This window comes from Onychomys torridus, chromosome 4 (assembly GCF_903995425.1).
Source record: "Onychomys torridus chromosome 4, mOncTor1.1, whole genome shotgun sequence".
In the NCBI taxonomy this organism is placed as follows: domain Eukaryota; kingdom Metazoa; phylum Chordata; class Mammalia; order Rodentia; family Cricetidae; genus Onychomys; species Onychomys torridus.
In genome coordinates, this window is record NC_050446.1 from 68,901,528 (window position 1) to 68,927,689 (window position 26,162).

Below are 26,162 nucleotides of genomic sequence, written 5' to 3' on the forward strand. Positions count from 1 at the left end.
AAAGAAAAAAAAAAGTCTCTTAAGTCAACATCCTATAACAGCATAGCTGACAATTTAATTTTGAAGTAGTCTTCTTCCCTGGGGTTTGGAGAAAACATCAAGTTTTCTTCTATAATTATCTCCCTCTAGCCCCTCCTCTCCAAAAAAAAAAAAAAAAGAACCCTCAAACAAAACAAATCAAAAGAACATGCTCACTGGGTGGTGGTGGCGCATGCCTTTAATACCAGCACTCAGGAGGCAGAGGAAGGAGGATCTCTGTGAGTTCAAGGCCAGGGCTACACAGAGAAACCCTGCCTGTTTCAACAACAAACAAAACAACAACAAAACCTGTTCTTACTATGGTGATAGAGCTCCAGCAGCACCAGCATTACATTGGCTCTATGAAAGACTGAGTAACAATCTGCCCTGGAGAGTAATACTAAACAAGTGAAGACACTACACAACAAATGACTTAGCGAATATAAACATTCTATGTTGCTGGGTATGATGGCGAAGCACACTTCCCAGAGAAGGGGGGAGGAAGTTCCAGGTCAGTCAAACCTACCTGATGAGATACTGTCTCCAAAAAAAAAAAAAGTGTGTGTGTGTGTGTGTGTGTGTGTGTGTGTGTGTGTGTGTCTAATAACTTGATTTTATTTGGAGGAGTATGGACTGGGGATTTTAAGATGAATGAACTAGGAGAAATGATATCTGGCATGTAGGACTGAAAGCCTAAGAGTGATAAGAAATGGAGAACAGAAAGGAAGAAAAAACTACATCTGGGAGTTAAGAGCACAGAAATCAATAGAAATAGAAAAGGAGGAAGAGAAGTGATTAGGAATCAAGTATCTTAAGTACCTCAAGAAAAAGAGGTAGGTTGGAGAGACTCGGAAAACTGACTTCCTGTGATACACTAAGAGCTTGGATTTTATTCCAAACTCTTTGCTTTTCCTTCCTTCCTTTTGTTTCTAAAACAGGGTCTTATATAGCCCAGGCAGGTCTTAAACTCCCTATGCTGCTAAGGATGATCCTGAACTCCTGATTCTCTCTCTAGCCTCTAGCTCCCAACAGATACATACTACCACTCTCTTGCTATTCTAAATCTGCACGCCTTTAATCCTACCACTCACAAGGCAGAGGCAGGTGCATCTCTGTGAGATTGAGGCCAGCCTAGTCTTCAGAGCGAGTTCCAGGATAGCAGAGCTACATCATCACCACCATCATCATCATCATCATCATTATTATTATTATTATTATTATTATAGTTATTATAAACCAAAAATCCTCAAAACAAAAACCTGGCAAGCCAGCCGAGAATGTGCACATCTGCAACTCCATTACTGGGCAAGTAGAGGTAGGTGCATCATGAGTTTGAAGTCAACCTGGGCTATAGAGCCAGACAGTCTCAAAAATAAAAACAAAACGAGCCAGGCATGGTGGTACATGTCTTTAATCCTAGCAGAGACAAAGGTAGGCAGATGTCTGTGGGTTCAACACTAGCCACATCTAGTGAGTGAGTCCCAGTCCAACAAGGGCTACAAAGTAGACCCCCCCCCCCCCCCCCGTGTGTGTGTGTGTGTGTGTGTGTGTGTGTGTGTGTGTGTGTGTGTGCATGCGCACACACACAACAAAAGAAATATCCTGGGAATAAGAAGAAGAAATAAATTGGGGTAAGAGAGAACATGAAACCAGGGTGATTCTTTATTCATTTTTGGGTCATGATACCATCACATCCCTAGGATGTGAAGTTTAAGGAACTCCAAGGAGGCAAGGAAGAAAAACTATGAGTCATGGGTTCTAATGCAGACAATTTGGAAAATTGCTTTTCTGTAAGGAAGCCATCAGAGAGAGAGATGTCTAATAGACAGATTTAGAGTCAAGTTATGGAGCTTGAGGCATTTAAAAACAAAAAAGTAGAGTCCCGGAGCAACAGAGAAGCTAGGAAAGGAGATTAATCAATTAGAGAGCTAGACCTAACCCTTGAAGAATAGTGTATCTTGAAGCGTAAGCAAATGAAAAGAAGAGCTAGCTAGCAGAAGGCTTCACCATGACCAAGAACCCAGGACATGAGCAGAAGAACAGGAAAGGGTATCTGGGTTCCCTGGAGCTTTCAGGGACCTTTCAGGTGGCAAGCACGTGCCAATTACAAGAATTCTTTATCCTGGGGCTGGGAATGTGGGTCAGAGGTAGAGTGCTCATCCAGTATGTACAAAGTTCTGGATTTTATTTCCAACAACTCCTGCATGTACATGCACACACACCCTGCATCATAAGCTCCATTCTGTGGTGGTGTATCATTCATATGGAAGTGGATCTAAAAGCATGGAAATGTAAGCTACTCATTGATATGGGGTCTAGTACCTGCCCCCCCCCCAATAAAAAAAGTCCAAGGTTGACATCAATTATCTTCAGCAAGTAAGTCATGGCCTCTCTCAACTGAGTTCCTCATCTGTAGAACAGGGACAACAGCCAAAGCACTTAGTTTTACAAAGCTTTGGTAAAGATGGGTCACAAAAATAGATGCAAATGAGTTTGGATTAAAAAAAAAAAAAAAACCAAAACAATCTACTCTGATTAATTCAAAATACCCACATTAAATCCATTTGTTTCAAACTTCAATGTACATTAAAAACTACACATTATACTTAAAACAGTCTTGGACCTTACTGTAAGTTCCAGGTGATGTTCATGCAATGGTTCTGTCACAGACTTTGTAGAATGGTGAACTAGTTCAACCTCTTAAAAGGTTAAGAAACTGGGCTGAGGTTGGTAGCTCAGTTGGTAGAGTGCTTGGAAACCCTGGTCTGGTCCCAGGGTTGTACAAACTGGGAGTAGAAGCATATGATGACCATCACAAAGCACAGGAGGTAGAGGCAGGAGGACCAGAAGTTCATCAGCCTTGCCTCCACAGAAAGTTAAGAGGCCAGCCTACATACATGAAACTCTTCATACACGCGAAGGAAAAGGAAAGGAAAGGAAAAAAGGAAGGAGGCTGCATGGATGGAGTGTAGCTCAGAACATTTGTTTGCTCAGCAAGCTAAGTTCTAGCACAAAAAGAAAAGGCCAAAGAACAGGGGGAAGGGAGCTGAGGTAAACACTGGAATGTTCAACAGGCAGTAGTAGCAAAGCACAAAAAGAAACTTCTAGAATGCAAAGATGATTTGAACCACAGACTCCAATTTTGGCTGGTATATATTCTGAGATATGAGCATGCTTTGGTGTGCTGAATCTTGATAGTTAATGCTTACTGCAACTTGCGCTTTTAACTACTTCTAAAATAACATTTTGACAGAAAAGAACTGTCATTAAAAAACATCTAAGTCACTATTTGGAGGACTATAGAGAAGGTATATAATCCATTTCAAAAGAGCAATATGGCTAAGAGACTCTCAAAACCACCTCACAAAGTGTCTTTACTACTCACAATTGTCTCAGGGGTGTAATCTGAACAGGGAGACCTAACTTCAAAGACTCACACTACTATCTTTCAGCTAGGGAACGTTCTCCTACTAACATTCTTGGCTTTCGATAAAGGTGCATTTACTTGATGTTCCAAAGTTATTCTGAACTTGGTTAAAGTGATGAAACCAGGGACACTGGTTAAGGTAAATGAAATAACACAGAGTTCAGATTTTGATGGAAATCGAGTTAGAAATGGGATCCTTCTCAACGAAGTCCAGAACTCATGTTCCCTATTGCCCCAACGCAGGGCCAGGTTAACATATTGGCTAGCTAACAAAGTTGTCAATTTCTGTACCCACAATTTATTTGAGCAAACTGCCAATCAAATTTTGTTTTACTTTTTTTTTTTTTAAATGAGGATCATCTAGTATTACTGAAATCACATGTTGAATTGTATTTTCAATTAGCGAGGAGGTAGGGGGAGAAAATTAAGGTTCATAATTATACTTCACAGGTTAATACATCATATAACACCATACATACGATACTAAATAATACCATACATTAACTCCCAGTTTTCTGTGACAGGAGCTTCGCAGTATGAGAGTTAAAAACTAGCAGGGCATGGTGGTACATGTATAAACCTAGCACCTCTGCAGCTATGGTAATCATGAGGCCAATCTGAGCTCTATAGGGAGAGCCTGTCTCAAAAAAGGCAGGAGCTGAGGATGATAGAGTGCTTGCCTAATACATACAAAACCTGGGTTCTATGCCCAGCAAAACAGCTTCCTGGCTCATGCCTACAATTTCAGCACCCAGGAAGAGTAAGCAGGAGGATCAGGAATTCAAGGTCATCTTCGGCTACATAGGGAGTTCCAGACCAGCCCGAGTTACATGAAACCCTGTCTCAAAAAAATAAGTAAGTAAATAAATAAATAAAAACAATGAATAACAAAACACTCAATTCCCAAAGGATTATTTAACATTGCATACCCAACCCAAAGCAATAAAGCCACAGTTTAAAAACCACCTTGGAATCTGTTACATGAGTAAAGACTACATTTGAAGAGGTTAGAGCCAGCACACTTGAATTGATGTTGTTAGCCATAGATCAAGTGTACCTTCATGCAAAGAATTTAGTTACATCCTGGAGGCAATTAGCAGTTATGAGAATTAGATTAAATAATTAAGAGAATTAAATTCGGGCATTCTAATTTTTTCTTCTCTCTTTTAAGGGACCAGTTTCACCAAATAATAATAGTAATAATAATAAAACAGCCCAGTTCCCTCTGCTTATGATAAAAATTAGACAACAAAAATACTTACACAGGACTGGAATTCAAAGAGCAATGATCCACCATCATTTCTGGAAGGAAATCCAACTTAAACGCAGCCATCACCTCACTCTCCCCTTCAGAAGCCAATGATAATAACTTGCTGCACTTGTCTGATCCACAAATACACACAGCTTTAGCTTCCTGGGCCCCACAAAAAACACAAAGTGGAAATGGAGCTCAGGGAAACCAGCAGTGAGTGCCACAGAAAGAGGCAGGTCTGGGGAAGGGGCAGGGAAAGGGAGTACTGGACTAAAATGGGGATGCGACCATGTGAAGGGAGGCTCAGCCCAGCACACAATGAAAGTGCTGATGCACCAGGCTTGCTCTGTGTGATTTTCCCTGGCGAAGCAGTACTAAGTGCACTGTCAGATAAATAGTGTGTCAGATTCATGAAGATAGGGTAGCCAACAAAGCAGAAGAAACACAAACTTGTTTCACATCCTCCAAAGTCCTCCCTGTCAATCACTATTTACCTACCATCCCAGAAAGCTAAAATGACCTGAAGGAAAAAGCAAACAGGCAAAACAAAATAACACCGACAAAAAAGTAACCAAGAAAAAAAACTCCACCTCACTTTACGTGGTCCAAAAGCGCTTTGTAAAGAACTGGTTGTTGGCCTTGGCTTTAAACTTAGTCTCCACGCGCAGAAGATAACTGCGAGCACAGTCCTTGAGTCCCAGTTAACCCGGAAGAGTCACAAAGGGCAGGCAGGGAGGCCCAGGAGCAGGCCAGGGCAAGCTGTTGTCAAACTGGCCGCCTAAACCTGGCTGTTCAATGACTTCTGAGGCACGGTCCTGTTCTCTTGAATAGTACTGAGAGTACAGTGAGAAATCAGTGGCTCACTGGACAAGCTTTTAAAAACTCTAGTTCAGGATCACTCATTAGGTAGGCACAGGCAAAATTTCTTTACTAATTCTGAATCTTAACTTGCCAGAAATGAAAAGGAATAGGAATAGTCTGCCTCCTTCTTAATACAATACTAGGAAATAACCTTCCCCCGACCCAACCTCCCCGCCCCAGTTTCCTGCTGGCCTTTCTTTCTTTTGTAGACAGGGTCTCATATATAGCTCTGCGGTGTACTGGAACTCAGTGAACTAACTCAGAGACTGAGCTAGCCTCAAACTCAGATCCACCTATCTTTTGCATCTGTTGGCCTTTCGTTCGTTCGTTCGTTCGTTCATTCATTCATTCATTTTTTCAGGGCAGAGTTTCTCTGTGTAACAGTCCTGGCACTTACTATGTAGACCAGGCTAGTCTTGAACATAGAGATTTACTGCTTCTACCTGAGTGCTGGGATTAAAGGCGTGCACCACCACCACCACCACCACCAGGCTCATCTGTTGGCATTTCTAATGAAAAAGAAAAAAAAAAAAAAAAAGCCACTAGTGATAATAAAAAGAACCCTTGTCTAATAGGGACATAAATTCGAAACAGAGGGAAGGAAGACAGCAGTATGGGATAACTCTCTTCATTTCCTTCTACCCTTCCTTAATGTCTAGGGGTGTAACAGTCCAGTGGAAGGCTTACCTAGCATGTGTAATAACAAGTTCACTCCCTAGTACCAAAAAGTCAAAGAACACACTGCTGAAAAAACCAAGACTGGTGACTGCAGACATAAAGATTCCAGTGTGAGAGAGCTGGTGAGGTGGGTAGACTTAGCAATAATATCAGGCAGATGTGTGCTCCCTTCTCAATTTAGCTCCACATCCCTTTAAACAACAAATGCTGGCATTTCAATATTTAGGCAATGATTCTAAAACTTAGCTCTGAAAGCCCTCAAAATTCATAGACTTCCTTTCCATTTTTATCATTGGGGTTGTCTTACTGCGGAGATTTCACTTCATCCAAGCTCAGCTCACAACACAGGAAACTTTGGGATTTGGGGATTTTTTTTTTTTTTTAGATTTATTTATTATGTATACAGTTTTCTGCCTACATGTGTCCTTGCAGGCCAGAAGACAGCACCAGATTTCATTATGGGTAGTTGTGAGCCACCATGTGGGTGCTGGGAATTGAACTCAGGACCTCTGGAAGAGCAGCCAGTGCTCTTAAACACTAAGCCATCTCTCCAGCCCCCCCCCCTTTTTTTTTTTTGCTTTTTCAAGACAGGGTTTCTCTGTGTAGCTTTGCACCTTTCCTGGAACTTGTTTTGGAGACCAGGCTGGCCTCGAACTCACAGAGATCCACCTGCTTCTGCCTTCCAAATGCTGGGATTAAAGGCATGTGCCACCACCGCCTGGCCTGGAAAATGTTTTATTCAGCTTATAAAAGAGGTAAAATAGGGCTGGAGAGATGGCTCAGAGGTTAAGAGCACTGACTGCTCTTCCAGAGGTCCTGAGTTCAATCCCAGCACCCACATGGTGGCTCACAACCATCTGTAATGAGGTCTGGCGCCCTCTTCTGTGTACATAATAAATAAATCTTTTAAAAAAAATAAGTAAAATGAAGTGGGGCTGGTACTACAGGCTTGTAATCCTAGCACTTGGAAGACAAAGGCAGGATGATCAGTTCAAGGTGACCCTCTGCTACATAGTGAATTTCAAGGGCAGCAGGGAATACAAAAGGCCATCTCAAACAAACAAGAGAAAACAAATTCCTAAACCATAAAAGGAAGGACAGCATGTGACAAGGAGACTTCAAACTTCTAGTCTGTAACAATAACTAAAGTCTATCTTCACCTGACTCAAGAGAGCAGAAGCTAGGTTCCCCCGTCTATACATAGCCACTCCACTTCTAGAATGGTTAACGGAGAATACTTTTTCTATTTTGTCAAAACTTTGGGTTCTGAATGTCAACTCTGGGGAGGGAAGTAGCAGAAACACTTCCAATTCCATTAAAGAGCAAGTCTACTGAGGAGAGACTACAAACAATCCACAGGCCAGTTCACCAGCCATGTCAGATTGCATGCTACCCCTAGCTGGGACTGCTTAAATTACAGGCAGGATTGTCGTGCAAGTTCTTATAATTGCTGGAGCTGATAACATTCCTCAACCTATAGAAAGTTATGTGACCCAAGAAATAACTTTCTGAATCAAAGATCAAATTAGACTTTTTAGTTTAAGAATTCATTTAAAGAGGAATCAAGTTATAAAGGACCCACTGGCTGTTGCTGTATTTCTATAATTCATTAAAGGCATACAAATTCTAATTATGTCTTAATATGTTAAAATCATACTACCTATTAAAGGGGGGAGTACTTAAACATGGGAGATATAACTGAATCACTAGGCACTGCCCAATATGAAAGGATATACACTCCTTGTAATACTTTCATTAAACCATGAGCCAAGAAACACTCATTTCCCACCCTCCTCAAAGACAGAACTTTTACTCAAAAAAATTCTGAGAGCCCATTTAATAGAAGCTTTTAAAAGAAAATAGGGGAGATCCTACAAGTTCTGTGCTTATTACACTGACATTAAAATCCATTTTGTGCCAGGCGGTGGTGATTAAAGAATCTCAGCACTCGGGAGGCAGGGGCAGGTGGATCTCTGTGAGTTTGAGGCCAGCCTGGTCTACAGAGCGAGATCCAGGAAAGGCGCAAAGCCACACAGAGAAACCCTGTTTTGAAAAAACAAAACAAAACAAAATCCATTTTATAAGACTAGAGAAATGCCTCAGTGGTTAAGAGCACTGACTGCTCTTCCAGAGGACCAGAATTATATTCCCAGCACACATGTGGCAGATCATGACTGTCTGTGACTCCAGTTCCAGGGATATGACACCTTCACATAGACATAAATGCAGGCAAAACTACCAATGCATATAAAATAAAAATAAATCATTAAAATCCATTTTATGGGCTGGGCGGTGGTGGCACATGCCTTTAATCCCAGCACTTGGGAGGCAGACAAATCTGAGTTGAGGTCAGCCTGGTCTACAGAGCAAGATCTAGGACAGGCACCAAAACTACACAGAGAAACCCTGTCTCGAAAAACCAAAAAGAAAAAAGAACTAGAAATCAGTTGTTCACAGAAATGTACTCATTGGAGATAAGGAGGCGGCAGAAGGCATTTCACTCGGGGTTTGCTGTTAACTTTCCTCTGTCTGCATCCTGTCCTTTCACTCTGGATAGTTTTTGTTTTTGTTTTTTGTTTTTGGAGACAGGGTTCCCCTGTGTAGCTTTGCGCCTTTTCCTGGACTCATTTGGTAGTCCAGTCTGGCCTCAAACTCAGAGATCCACCTGCCTCTGCCTCCCCAGTGCTGGGATTACAGGCGTGCGCCACCACCGCCTGGCCACTCTGGATATCTTATTCCCTCTTCTTTCTCTGTTTATATGTCTGTTTTGTCTTAAATATTTTCTACCTGGGTTTTTTGTTTGCTTGTTTTTTTGTTCTTTAAGAAAGATTTGTCTTTGTAGCCGTGGCTGTGCTTAAAGCCACCATGCCTAACTTTCTACCCTTTTTTTTTTTCTTTTTTCTTTTTTTTTAAGGTAACAATCCAGCTAGGTGGTAGTAGCACAAGCCTTTAATCCCAACAGAGGCAGAGGGATCTCTCTGAGTTACAGGCCAGCCTGGTATACAAAGTGAGGAATTCTCGGACAGTAGGGCTACACAGAAAAATCCTGTCTTGAATCCACCTCCCCCACACCAAAAAAAGAAAGAAAACATCAGTAAGCAAGAACAATACAGACAAGGAAAGGACTCTACAAAATAGCACACTCTACATTTAGAATATATAAATGAATAAATTTAGCATGAAAATATAAAACTGGATTAGTAGAGAAAATTATAGCAAAAAATGCCTAGGAGGCAAGTCCAAATAGCCATCATTTATTTATTTGTTTGTTTATTTGTTTATTTATTATTTATTATATTTTGTGTGTGTTTCCCTGCACGTATTGTGTGTCACATGCATGCTTGGTGTTCATGAAGGTCAGAAGAAGGTGTTGGATCCTTGGAACTAGAGTTTACGAACGGTTGTGAACCACCATCTAGGTGCTGGGTATTGAACCTGGGTCCTCACAAGAGCAACAAAGTACTCTTAACTGCTGAGCCATCTCTCCAACTCCCCAAATAGCCATCTTGACTGACATAAATAGGGAGTACAATGATAGGTGAACACATTTTTATGTTTGCTCCAATAATCTGTCCTTGAAAGAGCAATAACATGAAGTTTGGTTATGTAAGAAAAGGAGAGATTATGGACTGACACGGAATTCTAAAAACAAACAAACAAAATTTATATCACTAAACATCAAAAATTATGTAAGGAAAGCTAAAATTGAAACTAGTTAGAAAACAGCCATAGGCTCAGACCACTGGGTGGATTGTGTGTGCCTGCCTCTTCCCTACCTGCTGGTCATTAGATGACAGGGGACAGAAAAGAAGCAATGGATTTCACTTCAAAGTAAGCAGCCAGAAGAGCCTAAACTTTTAACTTGAAACATTCAAACTACAAAGAATTTCCATTTCAGAGCCGGGCGGCAGTGGTGCACGCCTTTAATCCCAGCACTCTGGAGGCAGGGCCAGGTGGATCTCTGTGAGTTTGAGGCCAGCCTGGGCTACAGAGTGAGTTCTGGGAAAAGCACAAAGCCACACAGAGAACCCTGTCTTGGGAGAAAAAAAAAAGAGAGAATTTCCATTTCAAAAACTGAGTACTTCTGGGGCTGGAAAGAGGGCTTAGTGGCTTCAGAGTACTTGTTGGTCCTCCAGATGACTGCTGATTGGTCCCCAGCATCCCTGTCAGGCAGTTCTCAACTGCCTGCAATTCCAGATCAAAAGGTCCAACGCCCACACACCATCTTTTGTTTTTTTGAGAACTTTTAATATAATTAGTGACTCCTATACTAGAACTCCCAACCTAGTACCTTGCATATTTAAAAATGCTGAGCTGAGTTGGCATCCTACTTTATTATTTTGCAAAATTGTGAAAGAATGACTTTAGAGCAACAACAGTCTTTGAGTTTGTTACAGAAGTCAGACAATTCTAAAGGGGAGTGTGTGAAGTGAAAAAGAAACACATTTTAAAAATTGCCTCAAATCTAAATTAATGCATGAAGAAAGCAATGTTCGATATATAAGCTAGTCTGCATGTAAACTTTCTATATATAATATACTAAGAAAATATCACAAAGCAGAAGGAAGACTAACGAGAATTTATTTTGAAAACGACAAAGTTTTGTTTCTTACCCGTTTTTAATCATTCTTCTCCTCTTCCTTCTGGTTCAGTGCCAAGTACAAAGACTAGCAGAAAGACCCTGCTCTGCGATTACTCTCACTCAAAGCAAAAATCAAAGAACGTTTCTTAGAGTGCCTGCCTCCCTCCCTCCCTCCTTTCTTTCTTATTTTTGTTTGTTTTTCCGAGACAGGGTTTCTCTGTGTAGCCCTGACTGCCCTGAAACTCACTCCTGAGTGCTGGGATCAAGGGTGTGCACCCCCATGCCTGGCTCATAACTCTTATTAAAGTATCAACTAAAAGTTAGAAAATTAAAGTACTGAATGGCTGAAAAGATATTTGCTCCCAAATCTCCTAACAAGTAACAAGACTTAGATGTTGAATTTCAGTACATTTAGGTCATCAAAGCCGTCACCAGAATAACCATTTTTGTTGTTCTCTTTTTGTGCTTGAGACAGGGTCTCCTGCAACCAACTGGCCTGAAAACTATGTATCTGAGAATGACCTTGAGCTTCTGATCTTCCTGCCTCCACCTCTCCAGTACTGGGATTACAAGCATGCACAACCATGTCTAGTAATAAGTATCCAGATAGAAACCAAAGCTTCACATATTCTAGGTAAGCCCTCTTATCAACTACATGAGCTACATCTCCAGCTAACCCACCTGCTATGGGACAGGAGGCCACAGAAAAGCTAAAGAATATAATTCTCTGCAATTAAGTATCATGTTATTAGTGTAGAGAGGATACTATTATTTCCCTCAAAGCAATTTTCCTGAATAGATGGGTGTTTGGCATAAACTTTTCAAAGGCAACCAAGTTCCTGACTTTGTAAATCCATCTTGGTGGCCCTAAGGTGGTGGTGAACCACTAAAACCAAAATAATCAGAAGATGAGGAAGTAATTGAAGGTAAAAGCAAAGAAAAGAACCACAAAACCAATTTGCCTTATTTTTAAACATTATTGAATAATCTTACAAGTAGAGATTGATTCTGTAACTGCCCCAATTCCTACAAACTTCCATTTATACCTCCTACCAGCTTACTTCCATCCAGCTATAGTCAGGGCACTGCTCAAAGTCATCAAGGACCAGTTCTGCCTGAAAAGCCTAAACATTTTGAAAGATCAAGCTAGACCTAGAACTATGAGACCTGCCTCCTCTGAAAACAGACTCTGTTTTGTTTTGATTTATGTGATTTGAGTGCTTTTATGTGTGTATGTATACCATGAGGAAGCCTGTTGCAACTGGTTACAGACAGTTGGGAGCCACCATGTGGACACTTCCAACTGAGTCTGAAGCCTCTGCAAGAGTAACAATCCCTCTTAGTAACTAAGACATTGCTCCAGCTCCACAAAGACTCCTCTTAACTAGCATAAAACATATGCAAGTTTTTTGTTTTTTACTTTTTTTCAGTGATTGGAACTGAACCTAAGCATCATGCATGCTAAGTAAGTGTCTCTTTAAATAAAACAAAACAAAAAAGGTTTTTTAAAAAAAAATATAGGGTTTCAATACATTATTCAGGCTGCCCTCCAATTTGCAATCCTCCTGCCTCAGCCTCATAAATAGCTAGGATTAACTGGTGGGGCGTGGTGGTGCACGCCTTTAATCCCAGCACTTGGGAGGTAGAGCCAGTCGGATCTCTGTGAGTTCAAGGCCAGCTTGGGCTACAGAGCAAGATCCAGGATAGGCGCAAAGCTACACAGAGAAACCCTGTCTCAAAAAAACCAAACAACCCCCCCCCAAAAAAAAAACCAAAACAAAACAGTACCGTATCGACTTCATTAGTTTCCAGTATTGGCAATGAAGCAATGATTACACTCCATAATCATATTAATTAATTAATATCCCAATAATTATAAAAGCAGAACTCATACTAAAAGCAGTAAGAAAAACTTATAAAGCCAAGTATGATGGAGCATGACTTTAATCCCAGGAGGCAGAGGCAGGCAGATCTCCGAGTTTGAGGCTAGTCTTAGCTACAGAGTAAGTTCCAAGACAGCCAAGAGTTATGTAGAGAGACCCAGTCTGAAACAAAAGAAAACAGAATAACAAAAAACAAAACAAAACAAAAAGAAAACTTGTAAAAACCATTTCTTGAACCTGCCAGTAACTATCAAAAACTACATAGAAAAGCAAGAACCTGAGCTGGGCGTTGGTGGCGCAGGCCTTTAATCCCAGCTCTTGGGAGGCAGAGGCAGGCGGATCTCTGTGAGTTTGAGGCCAGCCTGGTCTACAAAGTGAGTTCCAGGAAGGGCGCAAAGCTACATAGAGAAACCCTGTCTCAAAAAACCAAAAACAGCAAGAACCTGGTGGCTCACCTCTTCAATCCTAGCACTTGGTAGATTGACTTAAATTCAAGGCCAGCCTGAGCTACAAAGTGAGAAAGACTCAACAAAACATTAAAAGGGGGTCTGGGGACTTAGTTCAGTGGTAGAACATAGGTTCAACATATGCAAAGCCTACGTTCAATTTCTAGCACCAAAGAGAAAAAGTTACTAACAAGAAAGGAGCTTCCATTTAGTAAATTCACAATACTTCATTCAACCTTACACAGTATCACCATTTAGGGTAGAAGTTCTCTAAGAATTCAGGTGCTATGGAAGATAATCTGCACCTGTTTTGTTTTGAAATGCAACCACAATGCAGGAGGTCTCAACTTTTATTGAGATGATGAGTTTGGAGAGGACTCAAGAGTAGCAGTTACCCTGAAGAGTAGAGACCAGGTTAAATTTCCATTGCTAATTATGTTCCATGGAAGGTAAAGAACAAAGTAAAGGCCAAGAGTCATAGTTCCCCAAACTGAGTGAAACCATTTTAGAACACTGCTAACTATGTAACTTATTCTTTTTCAAGACTGTCTCTACTGTATTCCAGATTGGCCTTGAACTTGCTATGCAGCCCAGGACAACCTCCAAATCTTGCCTCAGTTTCCCCAATTGTTGCAATCACAGGCATCATGCCTGGCTTGTATTATGACTAGGTTTTTCCCCTTTTTTTGGGGGGGGGGGGCGAGACAGGGTTTCTCTGTGCAGTTTTTGCGCCTTTCCTGTGACTCACTTGGTAGGCCAGGCTGGCCTCGAACTCTCAGAGATCTGCCTGGCTCTGCCTCCGGGGATTTTACAGTATCACTTCTTCCACATTATAATAGGTATGAGACTTATCAGGAATAGAGCTAGTCAGGATGCAAGGCATAGTTCAATCCCCAATACTACTTCCTCAACTGATAATAAGATAAAGACTTTTGGGAGTGGGAGAGGGGAGATACAGTCTCACTCCATAGCCTACATACCCCCAGACTTATAATGATCCTTCTGTTTCTTCCAAGGGCTGAGAATACAAGCAATCCCATTATGCCTGGCTCCAAAGATTTCTTCAAGTGAAAACTAAAGCACCTCTGCTTGTACACTGGAAAGATCTGTCATTTCAAAGTAGCCAGGCAGGAAGTATAGGTGGGGCGACCAAACTAAGAATGCTGGGAAGAGGAAGAGTGGAGTCGGGAGTCGCCAGCCAGAGGAAAAGGGAAACAAGATGAGAATGCTGTACTGAGAAAAGGTACCAAGCCACATGGCTAAACAGATAAAAATTGTGAGTTAATTTAAAATAAACCTGAGCTACTGGCCCAGCATTTATAATTAATATATGCCTCTGTGTGGCAATTTTGGGAAGCAGCTGCTGGGTATTTGGGAATTGCTGGTGGGACAGAGACTCCGCCTTCACACCCATAAAAAGAATGAACACTGTATTCACAAAAAGAATGAACGAGCACTGTCTTCTACAGTGAGCCCTTACATGGAAGGTAAGAACAGTATCTACTGTAATACACTCTACGGCACTATGTTGAAAAGCTTTGTTTTTCCAATTTTGCTCCTTCCATATTTAAAGCAGGGAAATAGTCAAGTATAGTGGTACAGATCTGTAAACTCGGCACCGGAAGTACAGGCAAGAGGATCAGGAGTTCAAGGACAGCCTGAAGTACATGAGCCTTTGTTACAAAACAAAACAGGACACAAAGGAAGGTTTCAAAGGATAAAGAGCAAACTGTGAATAACAAACATTACCTACCTACTTGCTTTAAAAAAAAAAAAAAAAAAAAAACACACAAAAAAAAAACCTGGCAGGGTGGTGGTGGCAGACACAGACACAGAGACAGACAGACAGACAGACAGACAGACACACACACACACACACACACGCACACGCACGCACGCACGCACGCGCGCGCGTGCGCGACAACTATCCCTACATCTGTGTGCTGACAAGCCTGGAGTTTGAAAGACCTTGCCTCAACAAGATGGACAGTGAACACTGACCCTCAAAAGTTGTCTGTCCTCTGACTTCTCCACTATACAACTCCATCTGGCATTGAGGGACATTAAGTGAAAAGGAAAACAAACCTTTTCTTTCTACGCCTCTTCCTGTTCCCATCTCAGCACCACTCTCAGTATTGGGCAAAAGAAAATGTTGGGTGCAGCGTGTGTACAGTGTACAGTGGCTAAGGTGAGGCCCATCTCTTCCTGGGCAGAATGAGGCTACTGCATTTATTTTTCCATCATTCTAGTTTGAATTCAGTGTTCCACAGGATGGAAGAAGGGTGGGTTCTAGAGAGGGATTCTGAAGACAAAACACTTAATCTAACAACAAAGGACTCTAACATTTGACTTTTGCACAACACTCTGGATTAGTCGCACAAATCTGGCATGTTGTAAGGCTACCAAGTCCTCCTTGATTTCACTGTCCTGACAGAAGGCCAAATCGAGTGAGTCACTACTGCTCTTCTCTCCAATGCATTTTGATTTCCACCCACTTGTGAAACTCATCAGGACTACACCATATGTTAGCATCATGTAGGCAGAATAATTTTTTTTTCAAAACAGTCACAGTTGCTTTTAAAATTATCATGACAATAACTCACAACCTTCTAGAAATGGCTTTATAATTATTTCTGAGTATGGCCAGAGAATCTGTTCTTTTGTATGCATTTATTTATTTATTTATTTATTTATTTATTTATTTATTGTTTGGCAGTATATTGCTATGCAGTTAAGGCTTTACTTAAAAATGAGACTCTCCTGCCTCAGCCTTCTAAAGAAGCTTGAATTACACACATGCTGCTGAACCGTGCTGGCTGCAAATGCAATTCTTCAGTACTCTGCACCCTACTTTTCAGTTAAGTAGACTGGAAAGTGACGCCCAGGCACTTGGAGCTGAGCTTTTTTATATCCCTGTGCTATAGGAGAGGAAATAAAGTATAGTTTAATGGCTGGAAGTTTGCTGTTAAGACTGTGCTGGCCTTGACTCTGTGCCAGTCCTACCTCTGCCTCCCATGTGCGTGGATTACATGTGTGAACCACCGTGTATGTATGTCACTGCTTTCACTTCTGTTTTGGGTGGGGGTTATTTGTTTTGTTTTGTTTTGTTTTTCGAGACAGGGTTTCTCTGTAGCTTTGGAGCCTGTCCTGGAACTCGTTTTGTAGACCAGGCTGGCCCCGAACTCACAGAGATCCGCCTGCCTCTGGCCCCCGAGTACTGGGATTACAGGCGTGCGCCACCAACGTTTGGCTTTGTTTTAGTTTTTTAAGACACAGTTTCTCTGTGTAGCCTTGGCTGTTCTGGAAATCCCTCTGTAGACCAGGTTGGCCTTGAACTCAGAAATCAGCTTGCCTCTGCCTCTCAGTGCTGGGATTAAGTGTGTGATACCACACCGGTTTTAAACCCGACTTGCTTTTTTACTTTCTTAAAGTCATTAATAAACTTTAGATACAACTACTACCTGGAATTTACAGGTAATTCTGATGATAAGCTGATATCATACACATGTAAGGTGCTTAAGAGACAAGATCTGAACAGGATCTGGACACTAAACATTTTTCAAATTGCTGAGGATCATAAATGGGTAAAACTAACAGAGATAGACACAAGAACCATAAATTCTTCACCACAACTGCCTCAGGACCTCCACATGCAGGCTGTTAGCAAAGGTTTGCCCTCCTGAGAATGAATGATAAAGTTTCAAAGTAGCTATTCCAGGGAATCTAGCACTTCCCTGATTACCAAATCTGATAACTACACTCATTTCAAGGAAGTTTCTTGGGCTGGAGAGATGCTTCAGTGGTTAAGAGTACTGGCTATTTCAGAAGAACCAGGTTAAGCTGTTAGCACCCCCAATGTCAGCTCACAACTGTCTGTACATACACAGTCATAAAAATAAATATAAATAACTAAAAGTTTTAAAAAGGAAGTTTTCTTTTTGTTTTTTGGCGGGTTTTTGTTTTTGTTTTGGTTTGTTTCGAGACAGGGTTTCTCTATGTAGCTTTGCGCCTTTCCTGGAACTCACTCCGTAGCCCAGGCTGGCCTTGAACTCACAGGGATCCGCCTGCCTCTGCCTCCAAGTGCTGGGATTAAAGGCATGTTCCACCACTGCCCAGCACAAAAAGGAATTTTTAAAGTATCTGACTGATACTGAAACCTGGGCATGATTTTTGAATCTACAGGTTCTGGTTCTTTAAAAATATTATGCAAATAAACTTGTACCTGATATGAGCAAAGTATGGACAAGGGCATTCAAAAGAACACTGTCAACAACAAAACCTAAAAAACCACTACCAATTTAAGTCTGATAAAATAAATCATAGTATAACCAGAAAAACAGAACTTTGTAGAACTATTTTAAAAAAGGTCATCAGGATCTATTTATATAATAAAATAATCGTCACACATGGCATGAATGGAAACAAATTTACAGAAAAATAAATTACCTAGCTGTAGAAGTAGACTACCAGTTGAAATGTTTACATATACAGCCTATTCAATAGACTTTTTTTTTCCCCTTACAGACAAGATCTCACTAGGTAATCCTGGGATGGCCTAGACTCACTGTATAGACCTGCCTGGCCTGGATCTTGCAGAAATCTGCTTGTCTCTGCCTCCCAACTGCTGAGATTAAAGGTGTGTCAGGCTTGAGAACATATACCTTTAATGTTCCCAAACCTGACACCAACAGAAAACATTTTTAAAATCCCATGAAGCACAGGGCTTAGCAAGATGGCATGTTCAGCACTGCCACCAAGCCTGGTGACCTGAGTCTAACCCTGAACAGACATGGAGAAAAATCAGCACTTCCAAGCTGTCCTCTGGCTTCCATATAGCACTGTTAGCATGCACTTGTGTGTTCACACTTAGACACACACAATTAATGTTTAAAAACAAAACTATGGCCAGGCATGATGGATGGTACATAACTTTAATCCCAGCACTCAGGAGGCAGAGACAGGCTGATCTCTCCAGGACAGCCAAGGCTACACAAGGCTATAGCCTGTCTCAAAAAAACTAACAAACAAAAACCTAAGAGGACAACATAAACATCCCAACTTATATGGTGCTCCAAACATTTTGGTTTTTCACTTTTTTTTCTTGCTTTGCCTGAAACTCTTTTGTACAAAGAGCCCCTGTCCCAATAAATCAGCAATATATCACATGTGAATTGGACAATTGCATCACACTGATTGAAATTATTGTAGCAACTCTTACCTGACACTCAGGCAACTTGAACTACAAGCCTTATTACACCTTGCCTACTTTAAAAGTTTGAAGCTATTTCCAATCACTCAGCTGTATATCTGTGTACATTTTCTTCAATCTTTCTTGCTAAAGCAGAGTAGAGTATTAGATGAATTCTAGAAAGGAAGGCAATGGACTGGGTAAGATAGTATGTAAGAAAAAAAAGTTCTATAAATACAGCTTTTGGCCTACTCTCTCAAAAAGAAATCAAAGCAGTTCACAAAAAGCCTTTAGTACAGAAATCTTGACAGCTCTAGACAATAGAAGAGGAAGTTTCTCACACTACACCTTGCCTTTGTCTTCATAATCTCCGAAGGAGGTTTAGACCTAATTGTAAGCTTTGTCATGCAAGCCCCAGCTTCTTCCTTCCCACAGCCTAAACGTAGCCAGCATAGCACTGTCTTTCCACTGTCCTTCTCATTCACTTCTGAGGCAGGCATCCACAAAGCAGACAACACATACCAGCTCTTCCACAGCACCTAGCACTGAACTTCTACCACCTCCAAAACTTTGACCAAGCAAGTAGCCAAGAAAGCTACCTGTCTGTACTATCTACCCCTCCTCCCTCCCAAACATGGGCACTCAAGCAGGATGCTCCCTGCTTATCCCTGGTCTTATCTAGGGATGGTTGCCCTGTTTTGCTGAGAAGCAGGAAACTTCATTGATTTTCTGTTTTGGCACATCTCAATAAAATACAAACAAAACCCCCTTTCCCTGCCTCACTTCCACCACTTGTGGTTCATACCTACAACCCTCAGCTTCCAATAGGCTGAGGTAGGAAGATTATGAGTTTAACAACCAGTCTGGGGCCAGGCGACGGTGATGCTCGCCTTTAATCCCAGCCAGGGGGGGTCTCTGTGTGAGTTCGAGGCCAGCCTGGTCTACAGAGTGAGCTCCAGGACAGGCACCAAAACTACACAGAAAAACCTTGTCTTGGGAAAATGAAAACAACCCCCCCCCCAAAAAAAAAGAATCAGTCTGGGTAGGCTAGTATAGTGAGTTCAAGACGTGGTAGGCTATAAAGACCCTGTCTGAAACAACAGCAACAAAAAGGGGAAAACGGTAACTGCTTTCATTACCCAGTGAGTAAGGGCACTTTGTTTGTTTAGTTGGTTGGGGTTTTGTGTTTTGTTTTTTTGTTTTTCAAGACAGGATTTCTCTGTGTAGCTTTGGGGCAGCTGCCACCACCTGGCAAGTAAGGCATTTCTAATCTAAGGACAAGCAATCTAAAGAACACACTACAAGTATCTCTTCCTACATTATTTTTTGAAAAGTGAGTTCAATTATGTTTTCATCACTTTCCAGTTGTGTTCCTAAAAGGACTTCACACATTTAAACACTCACAGGATTTACAACATCTCCTTCAAATCATAACTTAAAATATCTCGACTGTTTCACAAAATTAAAGTTGTCAGTGACTTGATTTCATTTTCACAAAAACAAGTTCTTTAGAAAACAGGAGCTCTGTCAATGAAAAAAAGAACCCAGGGCTGGAAAGATGGTCAAGTTTAAGAGTCCTTGTTGCATTTCTAAAGGACTTGAGTTTGGTTCCTCAAATCTTAGATGGTTCATAATGGCCTGTAAATTTAGCTCTAGAGACTCTGATGCCCTCTTTTGGCCTCCACAGGCAAGCATACATGTGGCATATATTCAGAGACAGAAGGGGGAAAAATCCACTTTTTTAGAACTAAGGAAAGTGCACATAAAGAAAAGGGTCCATTCTCCACTTTCATGAACATTGTTAATAAACTATGACTTGCATTAGAAACAAACATACACACAAAAAGAGAGATGACACACATTCAAGGGAAAGTGCAATCATTACTTTGGAACACAAAAAACTTTTGCAGGGCAATAGTAGCTCACGCCTTTAATCCTAACAAAAGCAGGGGACCTCTGTGAGTTCGTGGCCAACCTGGTCTATAGAGAGAGTTCCAAGACTACCAGGGCTACACTGAGAAACCCTGTCTTGAAAAACCAAGGGGATGTGAATTTTGGGCTGGCGAGATGGCACATCAGCTGAGAGCACTGGCTGCTCTTCCAGGGAACCCGAGTTCAGTTCCCAGCACCCACATGACAGCTCACACCTGTCTGTAACTCCAGTTCCAGGGGACCTAACACCTTCAGAGACATACGTGGCAGGCAAAACATCAATGCATACAATAATTTTTTAATTTATTTTTATGTTATGTGCATTGGTGTTTTGCCATGGGTGTCGGGTCCCCTGGAACTGGAATTACAGACAGTTGTGAGCTGCCATGTGGGTGCTGGGAATTGAACCCGGGTCCTCTGGAAGAGTAGTCAGTGCTCTTAACCACTGAGCCATCTCTCCAGCCCCGGCATATAATAAATTAAAAAAAAAAATTGGGGTTGGGGATTTAGCTCAGTGGTAGAACACTTGCCCAGCAAGCGCAAGGCTCTGGGTTCGATCCTCAGCTCCACAAAAAAAAAAAAAAAAATTTCCCCCCCAAAATGGGTTCTGTTGTGTGTTTATCTAAGACTAGGTTGTGCTACACTGTCCAGACTGGCCTGAACTTGATACTTACTCTTGGCTGGCTTCCTAACTCAGGATATTCCTTCCTCAGCCTCTCAAGTGGTGAAATTAGGTTTTTTAGTTGTTTTTTTTTTTTTTTTTTTTTTTTGTCTCCAGAGAGGAGGTTTCTCTGTGTAGCTTTGGTGCCTGTCCTGGAACTCACTCTGTAGACCAGGCTGGCCTCAAATTTAGAGATCTGCCTGCCTCCACCTCCTGAGTGCTGGAACTAAAGGCGTGCACCACTACCTTCCGGCTTAAAATGACTGATTCTTATTCACCTTACAGGGGGGGAATTAAAGAAGGGGCTGGAGATACAGCTCAGTTAGCAGAGTGCTTAAGTAGCATGCACGAAGTCCTGAGTTCAATCCTTAACACCCCATAAACTCAACATCAGAGGCAAGATCAACTGTTGAAGGCCATCTGTGATTACATAGTGAATTTGAGGCTATGATGTCTCAATGAAAAATTAAAAAAAAAAATGAATAAAGGTGTAGGTGTATGTAGTCGAGTGTAGCTCAATGACAAAGCGCTTGTCTAGGATGCATGTGACTCTAAACTCAATCTCCAGTACAAAAAAAAAAAAAAAAAAAACCCTGTATATACTACAAACCTATGGTGTATCCTAAACTCTATAATCATAACAAGGCTCTTTATTTTCCAGTTTTGGTGTTAACCAGGTGACTTTGTGAACACTGATTGATTTTCTTTTTAAAAATGTTTATTATGCCAGGTGGATCTCTGTGAGTTCGAGGCTAGCCGGGTCCATAGAGATACAAGACAGGTACACAGAGAAATCCGGTCTCGGGGAAAAAAAAAAGGTTATTATTACTGAAAGAAGAAGCTACATGACATGCATGTGTACGGAAGTAGATGACGGTTTTGCAGTTGGTTCTTTCTTTCTACCTTTACATGGGCTCCAGGAAGGATTACAATTACTCACCAGGCTTTTGTGGCAAGTGTCTTTATCCACCAGCCTCTTCTTTTTGAAAGATACTCACATATCCCAGCTGGCCTTGAACTCACTATATGTCGTACCCTACCAACTGGGCTACATCCCCACGCCCCCAGTAGCTTTGTAAAATTGTTAAACATCTTTTTGTTGTTGTTGTTGTTGTTGTTGTTGTTGTTGTTTGAGACAGCGTTTCACTGTGTAGCCTTGACTATACTGGAACTCACTCTGTAGAACAGGCTGGCCTTGAACTCAGAGGTCCCCCGCCTTTGCCTCCCAAGTGCTGGAATTAAAGGCATGCGCCACCACGGCCCAGCTTGCTAAACATCTTTATGTATTTTCTCATGTGAAAAATGGTTACAGCCAGGGGGTTGTGGTATATGCCGTTAACCCCAGGACTCTGGAGGCAGAGCCAAATGGATCTCTGTGAATTTGAGACCAGGCTGGCCTACAGATCGAGTTCCAAGACAGCCAAGGCTACACAGAGAGACCCTGTCTCAAAAACAAGCAAGCAAACAACAACAGCAGCAGCAGCAACAACAAAAAAAAAAAGCAAAGAAAGAACAAAAGGCTATAAACAGTATCTACTGTACAGGATGTTAAGATTGAATGTACAGCCGGTGGTGGTGGCATATGACTTTAATCCCAGCACTCGGGATTTTGAGGCCAGCCTGGTCTATATAGATCGAGTTCCAGGACAGGCTCCAAAGCTACACAGAGAAAACCTGTCTCATAAAAACAATCAAACAAAAAGATTTGAAAGTACAACATGTAGAACACAGAAAAAACTCAAATAAACATTTGCTGTTATTCTAGATGGTAAATTTGGTATCTGTGGAAAGTTAAGTCTCAGAAAGCTTTAATCTTGAGCAAGATAGTTATATCTCTTCAAAATTATTACCTGATTAGAAAGAAAAAGGATACATATGAGAAATAAAAGTACTTCTATTTGTAGGAGGCTATGATCCTACATTTAAGAGACCCTAAAGACTCGACCTGAAAATTCTTGGATCTGTGTTCAATTCCCAGCACCCACATGGTGGCTCATAACTATCTATATAATTCTAGGTCCAGAGGGTTTAATACCTTCTTCTGGACTCTCTAGGAATTATATACATGCAATGGTACAGGCATACATGCAGGCAAGACATCCAAACATATAAAATTAAAAATGAAAGGTCGGGCTCATGTGTTAAGAAATGGGAGACCTGAGATTCAGTGGAAGGAGGGAGGGGAAAACAGGTAAGAAGGCAATGCTTGGCTAATAGGTAAATCAGCCCCCAACAGGTATACAACGTTTCTCATTACTCAATATTGGACCACTGGTCCTAAGCATTGCTTTAAACAATTTTTGTAGCTGGGGGTGGTGGCATGGGCTTTAACCCTAGCACCTGAGAGGCTGACACAGATCTCAGTTTGAGTCCACTCTGGTCTACAGAGTTCCAGGGCAGCCAGGCTACTCAAAGAAACCCTGCCTTGAGCCCCCCGACCCCCCAAAATGGGTGAATAATATAAAATTTATTTCATGAGTGTTTTGCCTCCAAGTAAATATGTGCACCATGTGTATGCCCAGTGCTCATGAGAGCCAGAAAAGGGCATCAGCTCCTCTAGTACTGGAGTCACAAGTGGTTGTGAGCTGCCATGTGGGTGCTGAGAACTGAACCTCTAGGAAAGCAGCTGCTTCTCTTAATCATTGAGCCACCTCACCAACCTAATTTCTCTTCTTCCTTGAAACTTATTTTTCCCCTTCAGCATAACAAAATAAGTTTGTGGGAGCTTTCAAAGTGGATACACATAAATAAGGCCAGGAACTGGGCATGGTGGCACATGTTTTTAATCCCAGCATTTGGGAGGCAGAGATCTCTAAGTTCAAGTCCAGCCTGGTCTACAGAGTGAGTTCCAGGGTAGCCAGGGTTACAGAGAAACCTTGTTTCGAAAAACCAAAATAAAAATAATAGTAATAATAATGAGGGCAGGAAAATTATAAAATTATTTTTTAAAAGACCAAAAACGGGGCTGGAGAGATGGCTCAGAGGTTAAGAGCACTGACTACTCTTCCAGAGGTCCTGAGTTCAATTCCCAGCAATCATATGGTGGCTCACAATCGTCTGTAATGAGATCTGGTGCCCTCTTCTGACCTGTAGTCATACATGCTGTACACAAAATAAATCTTTAAAAAAAAAAAAAAAAAAAGACCGAAAACTATAATATAAATGTGCTACCATGGTATCAGTTGCTGAGCTGTAAAAACCAAGAGTTGTGGGTTGGAGGCCAACCTGGTCTACATAGTAAGTTCCAGAACAGCCAGGACTATATGAGACCGTGTCTCAAACAACAACAAAAGAGCTATATCATTTTAATATGATTTTAATCTTTTAACACGAGCCCTACATAACAGTTCATGGTATCAATGAGAAAACAGTAGAACAGAAAAATTGGATGGACACTAAAAACCTACCAAGGGGAAAATTAAGCCAACATATTGTTATAGTCAATGTTTTAGGCTGTCATGAGGTATACAAGATCCATGAGGGAGTCCCCACTAGACTTAGTCTGAAAAGACAGAATACATATCACTGAACAGTCCAAGAATTCTGCACCTAAATCAACCCAGCTGCAGACAGAAGTCACCTGAGTAAAGCTTTTCCAGCATTTAAAGTCTTTTCATCTCCAAATGATCCATAGTTTTATAAACATGTCCAGCAACTGCCCCCCTTCAGCTGACAAGTCCTATTCCCAGCTCTACAGACTGTGATCACAGGGATGAGGTGAGGGAAGAAAGTCAAAGGAACCAATAAAACAAAGAACTTCACTTTAGATGAGGTGATAAAGACTGAAGTTACCTAATTCACTCCAATTAAATTAAATAATTAATTAAAATAATCTCAGAACAAGCCAACAAAGTCTTTTAAAATAGTATCAACATTAGTACTTGGAAAATTGCCTGAAAGCTATAGATCAAGTCCCCTCTACTCCCTAATAGGTATGATATCACAAGGCATTACAAGGCCTGTTAGGCAAAACTTTGCAAATCACTATGAATCCACACAACAGCATAGGTAGCTGCAAAAACAAAAACAACCAGGCATTCTCCACAGCTCTTCTCAGCAAAAGGCCAAGTAACAATCCTACAGTATCCACTCCCAAAGGGATGAACACAAAATCTTTAGAGAGCTCGTTTCTCAGCTTTTTATACTCAAAATTTATGTCAGCAAGTATGTTCAGACCCACCTTTAAGAACTGATCTTTGTGACCTGTTAAAAACAAACAAACAGCAAAGTACTTCTTCAGGGAGCCTTGTTTCTAAGGTAGCTCAGAGACTTCCTGACACTAAATTAACCAGTCTGGCATCTGCTCCTCAAGAAATCTTTCCTCCACCCAGTCCCAAATTTCTCAATTTTCTACAATTTGTATGTAACTGACACAACTAAACAAATCAAACCAAACAAGACGAACAAGTCACCTCTTTTACTTGAAAACCTTAGTCTTCCACAAAAATGTACACAGACAGACAGATGGACGCACGTTAAGAACACAAACTTCAAGCCCTGGCTGAATCCTGAGCAGGTCTGAGGCAATGTGGGTGCACAGCATAACTGCACCGCCTAGTTAGTGGGCTGCTCCTGCTGTTGCTGTACAAATATAGAAAGCTGCTAAGTGGAGCAGCAGCTTCCGTACAGCAGCCTCTGCTCTGCACTCTGAGAGGGAGGAGCAGGGAACTGAGCAGCTTTACCCATACATGGTTGCTGAAAGGGGCCATTAGTGAAAGGGCAATTATCTCTCACACTCAGTCTGTTCACATCAGATTAAAAACAAAAACAAAGATAGAGTTGGGCGGTGGTGGTGGTGCACACTTTTAATCCCAGTACTTGGGAGGCAGAGGCAGGTGGATCTCTGAGTTCAAGGCCAGCCTGGACTACAGAGTGAGTTCCAGGACAGTCAGGGCTACACAGAAAAACACTTTCTTAAAAAAAGAGAGAGAGAGAGAGAGAGAGAGAGAGAGAGAGAAAGCAGGCTTAGAGTTTATTCCATGGAATCTACCTACAAGTTTTTCACCCTGTCTTCAATGTGGGAAAATGTGAATTTGGAATAGGTTTTTTGAGACAGGGTTTCTCTGTGTATTCCTGGCAGTCTTGGAACTCAGAGATTCCCCATCTCTGCTTCCCAAGTGCTGAGACTAAAGGTGAGTGCCACCACAGATCAGTAATCCTAGCACGCTCGCTCTCTCTCTCTCTCTCTCTCTCTCACACACACACACACACACACACACACACACACACACACA

The 26,162-nt window shown here is 41.5% G+C and overlaps 1 protein-coding gene across 16 annotated transcripts in view; it reads right to left on the bottom strand.

The window, feature by feature from the left end:
* Window positions 1-26,162, bottom strand: part of Celf1 (CUGBP Elav-like family member 1) — an 80,161-nt gene that overhangs the window by 30,900 nt on the left and 23,099 nt on the right. For 10 of the 16 annotated variants that reach the window (XM_036186617.1, XM_036186616.1, XM_036186613.1 and 7 more), the window contains exon 1: window positions 4,708-4,849. The exons of 2 other annotated variants lie outside the window; for them this stretch is intronic. In XM_036186617.1, coding sequence (XP_036042510.1) covers window positions 4,708-4,778 — 71 coding nt within the window. In that variant the 5' untranslated portion in view covers window positions 4,779-4,849. Of the gene's footprint in view, window positions 1-4,707; window positions 4,860-26,162 lie in introns of those variants that run through there. 4 more of the 16 variants (XM_036186615.1, XM_036186622.1, XM_036186621.1 and 1 more) reach the window with 2 other exon arrangements.